General features: G+C 43.5%; 1 protein-coding gene across 1 annotated transcript in view; it reads right to left on the bottom strand.

Annotated features, from left to right (window-relative positions):
• The window catches only part of Usp13 (ubiquitin specific peptidase 13), a 107,827-nt gene that overhangs the window by 26,971 nt on the left and 61,498 nt on the right, over positions 1-19,358 (bottom strand). Inside the window, exons 11-13 of the mRNA XM_034500171.2 lie at positions 12,176-12,301; positions 5,728-5,881; positions 1,733-1,907 (exon numbers count right to left, since the gene is read on the bottom strand). Coding sequence (XP_034356062.1) covers positions 1,733-1,907; positions 5,728-5,881; positions 12,176-12,301 — 455 coding nt within the window. The remainder of the gene's footprint in view (positions 1-1,732; positions 1,908-5,727; positions 5,882-12,175; positions 12,302-19,358) is intronic.

Below are 19,358 nucleotides of genomic sequence, written 5' to 3'. Positions count from 1 at the left end.
ATTCAGTGAGGTGAGAGATGGTTGTCCTTTGACTTCCACAAGCACACAGAGTTAAGTGTGTGCCTGTAGGCATAGCACACACACACAGAGAGAGAGAGAGAGAGAGAGAGAGAGAGAGAGAGAGAGAGAGAGGTCAACAGCTTCTGCAACAAAACTTACCTAAGGAAAAACAGCTGATAACAGAATGAATGGCAATTAGTCTCATCTGCATGTACCTTCTCAGACTTAGAATGGGGCCTTTTGTTTTATTTGCTTTGTTTTTTTTTTTTTTTTTTGGTTTTTTTTTTTTTGTTTTGTTTTGTTTTGTTTTGTTTGTTTTGGTTTGGTTTGTTTTGGTTTGGGGGGTTTTTTGGGGGTTTTTTGTTTGTTTGTTTGTTGTTGTTGTTGTTTTTTCTTTGACATGGTTGTAAGCCAGGTTTTGGCCTTGTTTTGTTTTTCTGTAGTTCGAAGATCAAGCCTAGGGCCCGGCATACACTAAGCAGGAGCTCTCCCACTGAGATGCATTTCTACAAGGTCATTTTTTAAAACAGTTGTTTTGTTTTCCCATTTCTGACATGCATAGTCTGGTCTGAAGAGTCCTGCAGGTGCTGGAGACAGCAACCACCAGCAGCTTAGCTGCCAGACTGCAGAAAAAAAAAACAAAACAAGAAGAAAACAGGAAATTATAGCCCTCCATCCTTCACTCTGTCAACTGAGAGCTGGGTCTCACTCTTGAAAGGAGGGGCCAAAGAACATTTCAAAGTGTATAATTCCAGAAACAAGCTTCCAAGAACTAGGAACAGAGCTTGCTGATGGAGTGTTCATTGAGCGTCTATAGGATCCTGGGTCCAGTCTCCAGCACTGAAGTGTAGAGAAAGAAAAAGCAGATGTCCTGATGAAGAGGAAAACGGACGGAGAACTGAGTGGACAGAGCTCCCAGGAGCCCTTTGTCCTACACACACACTTTCCCCAGCTCACTTGGCGATATGAAGTGTGTTGGCAAGAGCTGGCAGTATCAAATCAATTAAGGTATCAAGTGGAGAAAAGAAAATACATGTACCTGACGACCAAGCTCACAGTGTGAACATGATTCTCTTGACTCAGTTGTAAGCAGCTCACCAAGCAAAGCTTCCCTGGCATGCCCAAAACTTCCCCCAACTATGCTAAAACTTAACCTTAAAATTACAAGACAATGCAGTGGCATTTATATATGGAAGGCTCCGAAAAGTAATTCTGTTTCTTTACCAGTAATCATTCTTGCCATGTGGGAAGAAGGGTGTTTCTCAACCCTACTCTACTCTCTTGGCAAGAGAAAAGAAAAAAAAAGAAGGAAGGAAGGAAGGAAGGAAGGAAGGAAGGAAGGAAGGAAGGAAGGAAGGAAGGAAAGAAGGAAGGAAGGAAGGAGAGGAAAGAAGGAAAAGAGTGGGAGGAAGGGAGGAAGGAAGAGAGAGAGGGGAGGAAGAAGGGAAAGGAAGGGAAGGGAAAAATTACAACCATAAAATAAACCATAATTCTGCTTTATTGATTAAAAAAAAGGAGGTAGACACTCCCAATCCCACAGCATAACCCAAATCACAGGACTGTCTTATTGGTCAGCCTCATCAAGTGAAGTGAAGGACGGCTACATCACAACCCATCCCACCCTCATGAACAAGCACTCCAGGACTCTGAGAACACCCAGTCCCCTCCCCGCCTCACTCGGCCCCCACCTCACTAGGCCCCTCTTTCCCGGTCAACAACCTGGCTTACTCACTTGACCCCCGCAGACTTGGCTTGCAGGGCGCTGCTCCAGAAATCATCCACATTGTCGGGCTCAGCAAAGGCCTGAAGGCAGGCACTGAATGGGATCTTGGCTCGCACCAGCTCAGGAAGGGGTCTTCTGTTGGCTTCTGCTTCCCTCCGCATTAGTTCATAGGCAATCAGCTCATCTGAGGAAGACCAAGGAAGGCAGGGACCTGCAATCACTCTTTTCCTCAGCCACACCCTCTAGGGTAGTGTTTTTCCCAGTAGGTCAGGGCTGCTGCCTTGTCTGTCCATTCCAGAGAAGCCTGCCTAAAGACCCCTCCCAAGACCAACAGGCTTTATAGAGTCAGAAACACTTTTTGTTTCCATTTTTTAAATCCCCTTTTATTTTTTGCTATTTCTCTTTGAGACCAAACAGAGAGAAGTGAGTTCAGACCGTACTGTGAGTGGGACATGAATGGCGGGCACAGGAAGCTGCTCTTCCATTTTCCCCCTCTGCAGTTACCCAGGTACTGCTTCTCTACAGACTTCACACCAAAGTTCTGCAGCCATCTGGAAGCCAGAGGCACCGCCCCGCCCCCTCCCTCCCCCCCCCCCCCACAGCACCCCAAGCCCCGGAAGAAGCTCAAGCTAAAGGTTGAAAATAACCAAACGCTGACAGGCCTAGATTTAAAACCCTAGTCAACAAACGGTGGATGAGGCCCAGAAGGAATTCATCCAAGGCGTCAGAGTTGGGGAATGATCAGGCAGGTGGAGGGAGGCAGAAGGAAGGGAAGAGACAAAGCTCCTGATGCCAACCTCGGGCTGTCCCCAAAGCAACAGGACCAAGGGAAGAATGTAAATGTGGAAATGAGAAGAACTGCCCCTGAGCCCCAGACAATGGCCAGATTAGATGTCTGTGGTTCCTCCAGCAAGTGTGACTGTGTTCCTGGGCCCAAGGGCTGTATAAACAGCATGCCCCTGAGGATTTATCAAAGGTCTCTAATCCACTGCCTGGAGGCCTCTCAGGGAATCAAACGAATGCAGACAAAAAAAGAAGTAAGTGTGCCGGGACCTCCTCAGAGCCATGTTGACACTAACTACACAGTTAAAACACACATGTGCCTTGAATGTCATTTCTGGTTGATTATTTCACAATAGCACAGCCAAAAATATTCCCTCCTAATAGATCGGCTTGTGCACATATGCATCTTCTATAACTCCTCCTAAAAGCTTTTAAAGCCCCTCTGTCCAGAGTTTACAGTACACTACTTCTATCTATACAAAGGTTAGACGTTACTAGAAATCCAGAAAGTAACTTAGAAATCTCCTAGAATACAGTAAATTAGACATCACAGAAGTGTGAAAGCTATTAAGATGCAAACTGCTCCATTCTGTCAAGCCCTAACAACTAAATAAATAAAGCAAGAGCAAAGGAGGGGGTCCTACGGTTATACCTGACATACAAGCCAGCACGAGAGGATCCGAACCCCAACCTTGCATGAAAGATGCTCAACCTGGAGCCTGGGATTACAGAGTGCCACCAGTTCAAACAATACTTCTCATTTTGCATTTTAAAAGATCCCTCTGCTTCCCCAGCCTTAAACACACAGAGGACTTCCTATAGCATGTGTATTCCATTGGCAACGAGACTCACACCAACATGAATTTTACTGAACAGTCTTCATCATCGAGGCTGTCAGAACTGAACAGAACATGCAAAGCTGAGATGAGCAAGGAAAAGTGATAGTTCCTTCTGATGGCTCATATTGATTGTCGACCTGACGGGCTCTCCAGCCAGCTAGGAGATAAGCCTTCAGGCACAGCTGTCAGGGATTATCTAGATTAGTTTAGCCCAGAGTGAAGCCAAGGAAGGATCATCTTGATTAGGTTAACTGAAGTGGGAAGATCCACCCTAAAAATGAGTCGCACCATCAGTGGCCTAGACTTGCACAAAAGGAGAAAGCAAGTCAAACAAGGAGCATTCATCTCCCTGACTTGAAAAGACAATATAGCCAGCTCTTGTCAACACGACTTTCCTTTCCTGAATATACACTATACCTTTGACTCAAAATAAGCTCTTCCTTCCTTCCTTCCTCCCTTGTTCCCTTTGTCAGACACTTTATGGCAACAAAAAGAAAACTAAGACAGCCATCATTCTCAAAATGCAACAAACCACACACTTCACAGTCTTACATACCTTGTATAATGAGCAAAAATCTAAACATAGTTCAAAGCTGTATGCACTTATAGAAAAATAAAAATAATTTCATCTTAAATCAACAGAATCATCCGTAAGGGTTGGTTCTGATGCTAAGGTCCTGTTTCCCAATTGGTTCTTGATTCATCAATAAAGACACCAGTGACCAAGGATGGAGCGGGACAGAGTTGTTGGGGAAGACACAGGCAGGACTGAGTGGGGCTGGGAGGGGGAGCCTGGAGTGGTGGTAGAAGATAAAGCCAACCAGCCATGTGAGTTTTCGGTCTATCCAAATATGTCTGGGGTGGCAGGGGTGGCAGGAGAGGTTAGGCAGTGCTTAGTCATTGAGTTAGCAAAGGCATTCTAAGATTAATTGGTGTGTGTGTGTGAGTGTGTGTGTGTGTGTGTGTGTGTGTGTGTGTGTGTGTGTGTCGTTTTTTATCGGTGGAGTCAAAGTAATCTGGGTGGGGCCTGGTAGCTTAGCCGGGTCCTGGAGTTCAGGCTCGGTAGCAAAAGCTACATGAAACAATCATCACTTTCCAATATTAAATTGGAAATTTAATATTGGAAATTAAATCCCCCCCCCCCAAAAAGTAGCCATAGGAACTTGGAGAGTGCTGACCTTCACATGGATGGCAAGAACCCAAAATGAGCAATGCCACAGCCATTTTGCCTTTTCTTCTCTAAAACACTGACTGTAAAGAAGTCCATCCATCCATCCATCCATCCATCCACCCATCCATCCATCCATCCTGTGAGCTCTGACTGACAGCATGGGGAGGAGCCGTGCCCTGGAAAGGCTACATGGAGACTCCTTTCCTCCGTTTCTAAGTCCGAACCTTCTTCTATTGGGTCTCACTGCTACAAACCTGTGCCTGCCACAAGTTACCTTCAGAAGCCCTGCCTTAAAAACCCAGATGCAAAGCTTGGTTGCTTCCCAAGATTGCACATCTAACATCCAGAGATGCATTTCCATCAAGCTTTACACCACAGCATATTAGCAATGACAAGAGAGAATCTCGTACCCACATCACCAAACAACCTGTCCACAATTATGCTGACTAACCATGAACCACATTCTCTGGGTTCCAAAGTAGCTCCTGTCTATAGCACTTCTAGAAAGCCTGCCAGGATACACTTAGACCCTCCATGGAAAGTCACATGGGGATTTAAAAACAGATGGAGGGGCGGTGCCACCCAAACACAGCCCCATCTCAGTGACTGGCACCTCAACTCTGGTGCAGGTCTCAATGAATGGAGACATGTCAGGCCGTGTAAGGGTATCCTGGTTCTTGGGTTGTGGGTGTTCGGCCACGCTCTCAGAACCCAGGGCCCTGACAGGAGGTCTAATCTCCATTCAACATAACCTGTCAGTCACATAGGGCACAGGTGGAGGGCGTGATTAACAGGTCTCCACCTCCAAAGATTTAAATATTAATGAGTTACCTAAAGGCCAGGGGCGTAGCTAATTAAGTTATTCCCTCCCCTCTTCCCCCTCCCTATTTAAGCCAACCTTCCTCTGGCTTTTTGGGGGTGCGCACCATCTAGACCCATCCACCACACCATGAACAATGAAAGCTTTGGATCCCCTGGACTCCACATGTCTCCTGGGCCTGCCGCCAGGTTCCCAGCCTTTAGAACCTTGGACCTTCCAGATGCAGCTGCCGGCCTGCCCACTGCAACTGCGTGAAAGTAGGATGCTCCGCTGGGGAAAGGCCGCCAGGGACCTCGCCTGACCTCAGGACTTTGTCCCCGCCACCCGACCGCCGCCGCGCGAGTTTTCCCACAGAGACACACATAGTTCTTTTCTCTTGGAGGACTGTTACCTTTATTGGTTGCTGCTTCCATGGCCACAGGTAACTGCATAAGGTAGTCCACCCTCTCCGTGTAGCGGACCTTTCTGGTCTGACAGCATTGAATTCGCTCCTCCACCAAAAACCGGAAAACATCACTTGGGTTTTCTGAGCCAATGCGATTCCTCTGAAGGTCAGACAATACCAGGTTAGCAGGTGCATGGAAATGAAGCTATGAAAGAAAAATAGCATAACTCTGATTCTGGCATCAAGGTCTTACTTTACTGAGTATTATCAGAGTGGACCAGACTAAGACACTGGGATTTATACAGCATCCCCAAATGAGGGGTTGGATGGATGGTACTATTACAGAGCCATTAACCATAGAAGACAGATAGATGGGCATGGGTGTAATTAGAGGAAGTAAGGAAAAGAAGTTAATGAAATAAAAAGAGGAAAAAATACTGTCCTGGGAAAAATCAACGTATGTTTGATACACTTTCAAATGCATTTGATGTAAACTATATGCAAATAAAGAAACCATGCTGTATTAGGATACTTAAGGATATGGTAACATCCTCCCAACAGATGAAGGGAAACACTGCTCACAAACACAGAGAATTCAAACATGGTTGGGAAATGACTGAAGGAAGGGTCAGCTGCCAAGATGTTAACAGCAGAAGTTGCTACTATGGAAGTAGCTACTATGCAGCTCTGATTTTCTCCTCCGAGTTTTCTTCCTTTTCCATACAAGACACTTTCATAACCAGGCGGGGAGGCTGCTTGTTTGTTCTTTTTTGTTTTAAGGTAAATGAAAGGCTTTACTCGGGAATTCTTCATGGCTTCTGTGTGATTCAGCTCTGTTGCATTGGAAGTGGGGTCACTTGAGCAGTACTTGGGTATCAAGTACCTGGAGAGGCTCTCAAGGGGCTCTGTCCGGAGACCAAACACTGTTGGGAGCTGGTCTGGTGCGGTATAATATGAATGCTAAATTTTGAACACCAAGATCTGGTTGCCTCCAAGACAAGTGAATTCTCACATACACCGGCCTTTGCTGTGTAAACCTTGCTCTCCAATTTAAAGCTCTTGGTTTAAAAAAAAAAAAAAAAGTGGCTACAACCACTTACTTGGGAGAAGAGAGGAAGGCAGGGCTTTGGTTACTAAGACAGGAGTCACAGGTAGGGACCACATGGAGAGCAAAGGGAGGAAGAAAGGGGAGGAGAAGGAGGAAGAGGAGAAAGAGAAGGAGAGAAGAGGAGGTCTCCATTGGACATGATGGACCAGGAGCACACGCCCGAGTGAAATGAACCCTGAGGACAGATTGATGAAGCAGAAGTAACCTGAGTGAGACAGTAAGTACTGAGGAGTGCAGCTGGAAAAGTAGCCAGTCTAGCACTAGAAAGATAGATTAGGGTAATTCCCCCAGTAATTGTATTAAAACTGAATAACTAAATCCAAGCCTCATTCTCTCATTTGGGAGCTAGCCAGGGATAGAAATAACTTCATTAATCGACATTTGATATCCAATATAACAGCATAAAACTAAACTTAAAAAGTTCCATGTGAAGACAGTACAAGCACTCCCCAGGAACAAAGCAGTTTCCTAGCTCTTTATTTCATAGATGGCCCAGTCCAACATGGCTGGGACACAAGGCTGGGACAACAGTGAGGAACAAGCTAGCTCATGGGTTCAGAACTGCACGACAGTTTCCCTCAGGTTTTCCTCAAAGCTCTGGCTTGTCGTGGCCCGAGCTGCCCCACACTTGGGGGCTAAAATGTTTGGACCGCTCTGTCAATGTTTGAACCCACACTGCCAGAAGCCTTGGAGACTAACTTTTTAGCCTGCACTGCCACAAGCTGCTCCAGTCTGCAGGTCGGGGTTCAGCAAGAGAGAGAGTGAGAACGAACGCGAGGAATGAAGACCAGACAGAGTGTGATTCAATCCCGTTTATTCTTCAGTCTCTCTTCTTCTCTCCAAGTTCCAAGTCTTGAGTTCCTAGTCCCTAGTTCCTAGTCCCTAGTGCCTCCAAGTTCCAAGTTCTTTCTTCCAAGTGCTAAGTGCCTATTACCTAATAATCTGCTGCAAGTTATACTCTCTAACCTAATTCCTAGTTCCAAGTTGTACTGTTCTGAGTACCTAATTCCTACTCCAAGTTGTTCTCCACTCTTCTGCCTGCCTCTCGCCTTTTATATGTCTCACTTCTAAGCCATGCCTCTAAGTCATACCTTTAAGTCATGCTCTTACGCCTTGTCTCTATATCTGATCTCTAAGTCACACCCTTAAGTCACACACCTTTAATCTCACACACCCAAGGAAAGATCCTGGGTATCTAAACCAAGATGTTATCAGAGTGTGCTCAGTTGTTGTAGGCTATTGTAATCAAATCTCTTATCTGGGTATATGGCTCAAGATGGCTGCAAGGATGATATCCGCCTTCTGTCGGCTCCCCACACTGGCCTGCTCAGGAGAGGTCAGGATCTAATGAGGCAGGTCCTGGTTACAGGTGGAAGATCAAAATGCCTCTTGTCTGTAAGCAGAAAGACAGACAGAGGCCATGGCCAAGCACAGCAGAATATCTGAGATGAAATGTAGACTAAGAGACACACAAAAGATATGCAAAGCAATGGAACTTCTGATAATGTAAAACATGTTTAAAAATCATGCTTTTATGCTAAAGAAAGACAGACACTAAATATAAAACAACACAGACATAATAAAGTCTCCAAAGAAGAGAAAAAGAGAAATAGATAAAAATGGTTTCAAAGGTACGTAGATACTAAAATAAACAAATAAATAAGCTGAACATAATCAAAAATTAAAAATTTAAATAATAAAATATGCATTCATAGATATATATAGATATATAGATATTTCCATATTAAAAGATAGAGAACACTGTCAATGGGGGCATTTTGACCGCATATAAGTTTGCTTTGACTATCAACATACAAATAATAATAATAATAGGTTCAGTAATAAATATAGTTCTATGCATCCTTTTTAGAAAGATCAAACTAAAGCTGACTTAGATAAAGAAAGAACTGATGAATCAGATCAACATATATATGTAATAACTTCAGAATGTAAAACAGGAATTATGCTGAGGAGATTTTACATTGCTTCCAACAGGAAAAGAAAAGCTGTCTCCCATCCAAATTGATAAAAATCAGATTTGACAGGGGGAGACCTCCTGAAGATCTTGGCTATGGACAAAAGGAAAGAGATCAAAAAGACCAAACAAGGCAGGTGACCACATATGAGACCAGCTAAGACACAAATATCTATGTGTAATCAATGAATAAACCTTGTTAGCTACAAAATCCTCAGGACTAATCATGAAACTTTATATTGCAGTTTGGCTACAGTCCAAACTAGCTTATAATAGAGACAGATACACTTCACCTGCTCAAAGACCAAAAAAATCTCCATTAACTGATCTATGCACTTTGCATGTTCCATATATAGGTTAATACAGAACTGTTCATGCTGAGGGCCATGCAGGAGGAACAACAAACTGCTTTAGAACTCATGGAATGCTCCCCAGTGCTTAGCATATCCAAGACGTGTGAGCCTCAGTGAGGCATGGCCCCGAGGACTACGTGTTCTGAGGACTTCATGCTGTTACAGAGTTCTGCTCTGCTTGTTACCCTCATATCCCTCTTGATCTAAGAACTGTATGGAAACTCTACAGGGGGATCTAGCTCCTCACTGGACAGTATCTCTGACACTCACAGTAAGCATGCTTGACCTCTTTCAGGCATTGCTGCTGGAGCAGATTAATGATTCAATCCCTACCCTAGGAAAGAACTTAGAGCTGTAGAAGAACAGCTATGAACTTAGAAAGCATTTGGAATAATAAAATTGTTAGTGAAGCTAGGTTAAGATGTTTTTGCTCCTGGCTCTGATGTAGAATATCTTAGGGGAAGGCACACTCTGAACAGTTAAGCTAGGGACCTGTTATGGTCTGAGAACAAGAACAATAGCAGCACTGGCTGACATGACTCTCACTGAGGCTGGACTGGTGACAATTGATACCTTCTACCGAGTTTTGCCCTCAGCTTCATGATATGATTTAATAAGAAATGATGATAAATAGTCTGCATTCTGAGGGTTTAAAGTAGATATGACTGATATTTATATAAAAATGCAGATTTATAATTCTTTTAAAATTCTTACAAAATTACTTTTAAAAGATAAATAATACAATAATTACTCATTTCTTTGTAACCATAAATCGCTGCCTGCCAGCAAGAGAAACTGACTAAGAAAACTACTTTGCTTGCTCACACCTTGTTAATCTATAACAAGTTGCTTAGTTACAAATGTACCTAGGACTTTGAAGATAATTTGTTTTCTTTACCTGTACTACAAAATGCTATTTCTTATAAACTTTTGGGGAACACAGTGTTTTTTCATAACTATCCACTAGAAGAAAACTAAAATGTAATCACATTGTAATTTTATACTGCTTGAAAGACTTTTCTGGGATATATAAGCTATGAATAAAGAATAAAGTGGTTGGAACATTGTTCTTTCTATCCATCAACTGTATGTTTATATGTATATATGTCTATGTGTGAAATGCTTGGAGACTGCTTGCTGGGGCTTTGTTCCAGCTATTCACCATGTGAATGTGTATATGTCTGTCTGTCTGCAGGTTTGTATGCATGTCTATATGCATGGATGCATGAATGGATGTATGTATGCATACATGTATGTATGCATTTGTATGTATGAAGTTACTGAAGTCTGACTTTTGCTTCCTCTACTCTGTATGTGTACATGTGAATTTTCCCACTTTCCTTTTCTTTCTTTCTGGCTCCAAGGAGTTAAAAAGAGTTCAGAGTTTTTCCGCCGGCTATAGGGAATGCCAACCCCAGTAAATTAAGTTCTTTTTTCCCTCAGAGAAAAGTCTGCTGAGTAATTTCTCTAATCACTGGCTGCCATAGGCAGCAGCCCCAGTCGATATCTGGACTGACCCCCAAGTGCAGCTCTAAGCACTGACCCCCACTGGCTGCCTACCTCGGTTTACCTCCTGGATGCCAAAGCTTTTCATTAGTATGTATATTACTTTTGAGAACTTATGTGTTCACAGAGAATAACAACCAGACAAACTGTTCTAACAAGATGCACCCTCAGGGATGCTGAGATGCTGAGGCATACTGTTCCAGCATTCTGCTGTTTCCTTAAGAGACCTGCTTCCAGGACAACTGCCAAGCAACTAGCTCAAATCGTCCAGCATCACAGACTATTCCAGTCAGGACTTCTCAGGTCTCTGATGGGTTGAAGTCTAGATAGTTACAGTCTCACAAATAAGCTTAAGCTGTTTAGGTTTTTAAAAGAAATTTTTAGGTCTAAGAAAATGATTTTAGGTTAGTAATACAAGTAATGATAGAAAATGCTTTAGGTACAGAACTCTAAAGTCACCAAGATAGAACAATAAAATACTTTATCTAAAATTGCCAAAAACAAATGGACAGGGCATTATAAATGTAACTCCTACCTAAGAGTTTTCATAATTGTTTCGTATTACATGTCATTTATTACTATAAAAGAAAGAGTCTTTTTTTTTTTTTTTTCGAGACAGGGTTTCTCTGTATAGCCCTGGCTATCCTGGAACTCACTCTGTAGATCAGGCTGGCCTCAAACTCAGAAATCTGCCTGCCTCTGCCTCCCAAGTGCTGGGATTAAAGAGTCTTTTCATTTAAACAAAAAGAAGGAAATGTTGAGGGTTGGTCTGGTGCTGTGTATAGAGATGCTAAATTTCAAACCCCAAGATCTGGTTGTACCCAGTCAGGCAAATTCTCACATACAGTGGCCTTTGTTGTGTAAACCTTGCCCCCCAATTTAAAGCTATTGGTTAAATAAAAGTAGCTACAACAAATTCTTGGTAGAAGAGAGGTAGTCAGAGCTTTAATTACTGGTATAGGGGTCACATGTAGGGGCCACAAAGAGAGTGAAAGGAGGGGAGAGGAGAAGGAGAAAAGGTAGAAAGAGAGAGAGAGCAGGAAGTCTCCCTTAGACATGATGGGCCATGAGCACATGCCCAAGTGAAATGGACCCTGAGGTACAGACTGATAGAGCAGAAATAACCTGGGTGAGACTCAGATAGCAAGTACTAGGAAGCACAGCTGGGGAAGTAGCCAGGCTAGCACTAGAAACATAGATTAGGGATAATTCCCTCAGTAATAAATAACTCCTAGCTTCAGTCGCTTTCATTTGGAAGCTAGTCAGAGATAGAAATACATTTATTAATTTACAAAACACACCAATATAACACACACAGCATGAAAGATATACAATCCAGCAGTACCTGGAACTCAAATTTAAGTGACTGCCACATCAAGTGTGCATAGCAGAGACAGCCACCAAGAGGTCCAGTGAGTGACTGAGGTGAAGAGAAGGGCGTATTTGATCAAGCTGTCACCACAGCAGCTTGGTACATTTCTGACCTCCCCAATGGATGCTCTCCAGACTTACCTCTACCAGATTGACCAAGTGCAAGAAAAACTCCTGGGCATCCTGCTGCCTGTTGGAGGAGAATTCTGGGTGGCTCTTGCTGACAAAGGCCTTGAACATACGTGGAGAGATCCCATTCTGCTGAGGCTACGGTATAAAGACAGAATCATCTTATGTATGTGAAAACTTGCTATCATTATTCTGCTAAAGGGACATCGCAATAAAATGACTCCTGCTGACATACTGTACATATATATGTGTGTGTGTGTGTGTGTGTGTGTGTGTGTGTGTGTGTGTGTGTGTGTGTGTGTATGTATATATTCTTAGATCAGAGCCTCACTCAGCCCTCATCAGAGAAGCTTCTTGCCATGGCTGGTGATTAACCATCTGGACCATCATGTGGAGACCCAAAAGTGGACAGTGGCAGAGCGTGAGGGACTTTATAAAGCACCTAGTCCTAAATGGTAAGTCTTTGCCAAACTCTTCCCTTCAAGGATTAAGGGTCTATGCAGAAGAGGAGGCAGAAACATTATAAGCACCAGAAGTGCTGAACAACTCCAAGGAAACAGAGTCTTCCAGACACATCATGACTGATGCACGTATGAACTCACAGAGACAGTGACAGCATTCCCAGGACCTACAGAGGCTCAGCCTAGGTAAAATCCCAGCACTGAGAGGGGGAAGTGGATGTACAATCCCACCTCTAACACAGAAACTATCTGCAGTTTATACTTGCTAATAATAAAGTATCACTGGTTATACCAACAACACTCCAGAGCAGGCCCTATGGCCGGGAGTAGTCAGAAACACAAAATAAACTCCAGATTGTTTTGTTTTAAAATTTTGTCTTACTGGAATTTTTGTTTGTTTGACTTTTGGTTTTTGTTTTGTTTTGTTTTTAGAGAAAGAAGAAGTTGGGTAGATAAAGACTTGAGAGAAGTTAAAGGAGAAGAAAATATGATTGAGATATAGTGTATGAAGTAAGTAAAAAAAATAAAAACACTAAATTAAAAAAAAAAATCAGTAGCCAGCCCTTCCCCCCATATACATTTGAAGCCTGAATGGCAAGTTGGTTTGGTCTACCTGTGAATTCTACTTTTCCAATGAGAAAAAAAAAGTTAACCATGACAAAAAGCAGCATCTACGGGGTACTAAGCATGTCTCAGACACTGCTCTACAAACCTTGTGAGAGCATGTTGGCTCAATCACTAAAGTGTTCATCTAGCCTGTATAAAGCCTGGGACTCCATCCCCACCACCACAGGGACCAGCTGTGGTGGTCCACATCTGTAGTCCCAGCACTTCAGAGATAGAGGCAAGATCAGAAGCTCAATGGTACTCTTAGCTGCATAACAAGTTCAGGACTATCCTGGAATCCATGAGACTGTCTAAACATATGTAGACACATATGTATACATATATGTGTATGGATGGATATAGAGAGGATCACATACATATTGAAACCTTCATGCCAAAACCTTACATAAAAACCAATTAGGACTCCTGATATGGACTCAGAGGTGGGTGTAAGGACGGTGGGTAGCCAAGGCTCCACTTTGTAAACAGGCATGAAGCCCACTATCTTGGTTGTAAGCTGCCTCTTGACCACTCACTTTGTAAAATGGTGGCCCAGAGTCTCCAAAATAGAAACCACCAAGGGAACCTGGGGTATGACTAGTGAACTGTATTTACTTTCTCCATCAGTAAGTAAAAATGAGACCAACTAAAATTAGAGAGAGGACCACAGTACTCAGACTCTCTCCCAGATGCTTACGCATGACTTTGCAACAACATGCAGGCATACAGCCAGACTGTCCACTCGCTACCCCAGAGCCTGGTGTTTTAATTAATAAGGAGGAAGAGAGCTAGCTGAAGGCTTCCAGCACATGGGAGCAATGGTTGGCGATATTTCTGACCACACATACATCTCAACCTGTCCCTAACACAAGATTACAAGAAAGTTGCTGGTTAGTTTCAGCACTGCAGAGCAGTTGCAGAAAGGAGTATTAGTATTATTGTTCGGAATAACTGAGACAGTGGAAATGGATTGGTGCTCTGTGTGAAGGCAGCATGGATGCACCAGTGCCATGGATGGAAAGTTCTGCTGTTACAGCCTCTTCTCCAGCAGCTACACCTCAGGCCCAACTGTGAGAGTGCTAACTGTATCCTCGGCAGCCTTTTCTCCTCCTCCTGTTTGTTTTATCATCTGACGTAAAACAACCAGACTGAAGCTGGCTAATTATAGCTACGGAATAGCATGGTGGAGGAAAACAATCTGGAAAGACACTGTGGCTATGGTTTGATTCACTTAGAAACACCACTGGCTTGGATTTACGTGCAACGAAATGTGCTTTTTCTTGTTTAAAAAAAAAAAAAAAAGACAAGAATGTTACATTTGCCCAACAAGGTAAATATAAATTAAAGCAAATCTCCATGTTTAAAGCTAAAATCCTACCACCTCTCAGTGCAGCAGGATACTGGTTACCTCAGGTGATGTTAAACCCACAGTAGTACCAAAATGATTTAATTTGGGAACCAGATAAGCTGTCCAGGACACTGTTTCTCAGAATACACAACTTCAACACTTCAAACATGCTATTTGTAGAAAAAAAAAAAAAAAAAAAAGAAGATTCAAAAGCACTTGTCTATCATGTGGGAGAATCTTCATTTGGTCCTCGACTTTAAATAAATAAATAAACAAATATCAAGAACAAATGTTTAAGGACATGGTAGAGCACAGATTACATGCTAGGCTAGAGCAATGACTCAGCAGCTAAGAGTGCTTTCTGCTCTTCCCAGGTTCAGTTTCCAGCACCCATAGACTGGGCTGCTCACAATCACCTAATCTCAGCTCTGACCTCCACTAGTGCTTGCACACACACACACACACACACACACACACACACACACACAAATAAAAGTAAAATCTTCTCTTAAATTCTAATACTGGTTGTTGATTGCTCTTGTCAATGTGACACAAACTTAGACATATCTGAGGAGAATCCAGCACAACTGAGACAACGTTTCTATAAGAATGGCCCACAGTCAAGCCTGTAGACAAGGCACTTTCGTTATTAGTGATTGATAAGGGAAGGCCCAGCCCATTTTGGATGATACAACCCCTGGGCAAATGATCCCAGAGTGCATAAGAAAGTAGGTTGAGCAAGTCATGAGGAGCCAGCCAGCAGCAGGATTCCTCCATGGCCCGTTTCAGTTCCACCTCCAGGCTCCCGCCTTGCTTACGTTCTGGTCCTGATTTCCCTCAGTAATGGATTGTTACCTGGAAGTGTAGGACAAAATAAAACCTTTCCTCCCCAAGTTACTTTTGGTCCTGGAGTTTTATCACATCAATAGAACCCATTACAAAGTCACTGGGAATCTTTTTTACATATGAAATGGTTAACTGAGATATTACTTTAAAAATCTAGGATTTTCCTGGGTCTGTAGCAAATGATTTTATATCAGGATGCATATCTATCAGAAATGAACCAAGATACAAGACAGAACACAGAGGTGAGAAGTGAAAAGTCCATGCTAATGAGCTAGCTGGTAATTTGAATACTTGAAATGCCCCCATCCAAGCAAGACCAGCAGTTGTCAACTGCAGCTGCACAGGCACCACATGGCCTGAGGCAACTCCAAAGTCCACAGTGTTCCACTCTTGCAAGACCCTTCTGCATGGATTTGTGTTTCCACACAGGAGAGCCTGGTCCTCAACAAGCATGGTGTGACGTGAACTACCAGCAGAAAATAGTTCCCTCCACCTCTCTACTGTCAATAGAAGTAGAGGTCTGTGTGGACTACGGTCTATTTGAGAAATTGCTTAAACCCCAGGACATGTCAGGACTACAAAATAAAACAACACACACACACACACACACAGAGAGAGACATTCAATTCAACCTCTATCCTGAATGTCACAGAAGCCATATAGACCTGAAACCAAAGACCTGCTCCCATCCCCACCCTGCAGACAAGACCTCTCCACTGCCAGAGAGCACATTGTAACTCACGGGCATGGTTTTTTTCCCTTTTAACTTTGTTTGTTTATTTGTTTGTTTGTTTGTTTGTTTTTGAATGACAGGACCTCATATAGCCCAGGTTGGCCTTGAGCTCACTATGTACCTTGAATTTCTGATCCTCCTGCCTCCACTTCCTTTGTTGTCAAACAGAGTCTAGTAATGTAGTCATGTGAAGAGAATTCTGAGTGCTTGGGAGAAAACTCCAAGAAAACAAGACAAGAGTCTTATGTCCTCAGTTTCTTTAAAACACAGAATTGTTCTTGGACTGTGTCTTCCTTCTTCCTGCTCCTCCCTGGTATAGCAGATAGGAGTGAGTTGACTTCAGATCACTCATTATTGATGGCTGTTGCTATTCAATTAGATGTCTAAACTATACTTTATATACCTCTGTGGCAAACATGTTTTTGCCACATGTGTCTTATTCTTGTAATTGTATAGAGACTGAATATGAGAACTTTACTCATGCAATTTTTCCTTAACCCTCAGAATATAAATTGTCTGATGCTCTGAATAAACTTGTCTATTGTATTAGTCCGTCTCATTTACTGGCTCCATCCCCTGGTGTCCCAAGGCTCATGAGCTATGATACTCAGTGGTGAGATCACAGTCCTGTACCACCACATTCAGTCTCTGCAGGGCTGGGAATGGAGCCCAGGGCTCTAAGCATGTTAGGCCAGCACTCTACCAATTAAAAGTCCCAATTCTTTTGGGATCCTTTTTTCTAGACCACTGGGTCCTGGTTCTACACTGCAGGGAAGGGTTATCTAAAGCATCTAGACCAAAGGTCACAAACCCAAATGCCAGGAACATTAAACAGGTCACAAGCCACAGGGATTAGAGACAGCTGGGAGTCATGTCCCTCCATGTACAGGAGGTCTGCCAGTGGGCTCCAGCTGCCACTGAGGGAAGAAGGCTTGGATATTATGTCGGAAGCAAGAAAACATATTCAGCAGCCAAATACAGCCAAGCAAGGCCAGTCAGTCCTCAGACAGACAGAGCAGAGGTTCCCACCTGCCTACCAACAACATCATGATAGTAGCCAAATGCAATTTTATTTCCAGACAATGCTAACCTGAAGAGTTTACACTTCCTCAAATAAGGAGATGCTAAATGCACAAAATGGTCATAAAATGCACACAGATTTGCCATCATCAGAGCGCAAACTCCTGAAAGTGCCCCCACCCACCTGCAGCCATCTGAAGGTTGTGATTCCATGAGCTATATTCAGTCACACAGCCCTTCAGTACCAGCCTCCTTGTCTCTACCAGGCAAGGCAGAGGCTGCCCCCAAGAAAGCTACCCAAGGCCCAGCACAGCCTGAACAATAGATCAAAACACATTTTTTTTAAAAAATCAATCATTGTTCCTTCAAAGTTTCATAGAAGCTAGAGAAAGAAGCCTGGGTGATCCACCCTCTATCCAAACACACCTTCCACTGTGTCTGCAGTAAAGATCCCCTCATGGTCTGATGGATTTATAGCCTTTCTATTGCAATGCTGGGTAACAAGGCCCTCTGAGAAGGTGTGTTCTCCCTATCCACTCCTTGACTCTCTTGGGCTCTCTAAGCAAAGCATCTGTTTCCCCGCCTCCCTTCTTCCTAACCTGCTTCCTTTCCCCATCCAGATACCTATGTGGGTACACTCCCTTCATCCTTCTTCTCTCCTTTGCCCACCTCCACTAGCAGCTGTCTCCATATGACCAAGCATGAGCTCCCTTCTCATCCTGCTCTTAAATTACCATAGTAGTTAAGGACAGCTGACCTAACAGGGGGTGGGGGTGGGCACAGAGGTCACAAACTGGAGGCTCAGAATGGGACAGGCCTGGGCACTAAGTGAACAAGTGAACCCAGGTATTCTGAACAGTAGGTGGGGATATGGGTCTGGGTTTCACTCAGGATATGTGTGGTCATAAACGCAAGGCATACCGGACCCAGCTACACACACCATGCACTGCATATTGTCATAGGGCACCAATTAAAAAAGAGCAGGCTGCAAGCAGTTCCCTCTGGAGCTGTATAACAGAGAAGTGCAGGGAGAAAATAGCAAACCAGGATGTACATGGAGATCCCTCAAGCCCACCTTTCAGTTCACCTATTAATTAGTAAGTAGCTAACTAACCTTCCCTGGTTGAGCATGCTGGGAAACCACTCATAACTTTCCAACAGCAAGAAGTTAACAGAAATTGTTAATCCTCAGCTCTGGGGAGGGGCTGAGAAAGCCATGTGCTATGGTTTAACAAAAGAGAACCTGTAACAAGCATTCTGGAAAGTGAACAAGAAGAATCAAGCTGGCCTGTAAAGGTCAGGAAGCTCAGGAAACTTACAAGACTCAGGACGGTTCAACACTTAAAAGAAGATGTTCTATAAGCAATGAGTAATTCTGAGGAAGAGGAAGCTCCTCAGTAGAGCTGTCAGCTAATTGGACAGACAGCTTTAGGGATGCTGCTTGCCTGAGTCATTGCCCTTGCTGGGGTGGGCTGGCTTTGAGGCATCCACACTCCTCTCATCCTGATTCCTCTAAATACTCTCCAAGAGACCCATTGGTTCACAAAAGTGAACTTGGATAGATCGTTACTCTAGTCTGCTGTGGGTACCCCACCTTTGGTAAGTACATGCTGCTCATGTCTCTGCAGGAAACGTTATACAACACTGGCCTACCTACAGGGTGAGAGTCTTTCTAGAAGGAAGAAAGTGGGTAGAGAGGGAATGGCAAGGAAGAAATGGAAAGAAGGAAGGAGGGAGACAGGGGACCTAGCAAAATATCTGGAACTTAAGATTGAAAAAACCCCACAAGCTAGGCAGTGGTAATGCACACCTTTATACCTAGCACTTGGGAGGCAAAGGCAAGAAAATCTACTTGAGTCTGAGGCTAGCCTGGTCTACAGACTGAGTTCCAGGACAGCCAGGGCTACATAGAGAAACCCTGACTCAGGGAAAATAAATAAATAAATAAATAAATAAATAAATAAATAAATACAAACAAGCCCTGACTGGAATGGGGAAGGTTTTTAAGTTTTTAAGCTTCATGCTTCCAGTCCCCCTCTGCCTAAGAAAATCATAAATGAGGGCACACATATGGCCCCTGTTGACCCAAGACAGTGGGAACTCTGACTGATGCTGCATTTTCCTTACCAATGTTTGTAAGAACTCAGGGACAAGGCTCACTCACGGTATCCTGACAGCTCA

This window comes from Arvicanthis niloticus, chromosome 4, assembly GCF_011762505.2.
Source record: "Arvicanthis niloticus isolate mArvNil1 chromosome 4, mArvNil1.pat.X, whole genome shotgun sequence".
NCBI lineage: Eukaryota > Metazoa > Chordata > Mammalia > Rodentia > Muridae > Arvicanthis > Arvicanthis niloticus.
This window is presented reverse-complemented; position numbering and strand designations above follow the sequence as displayed.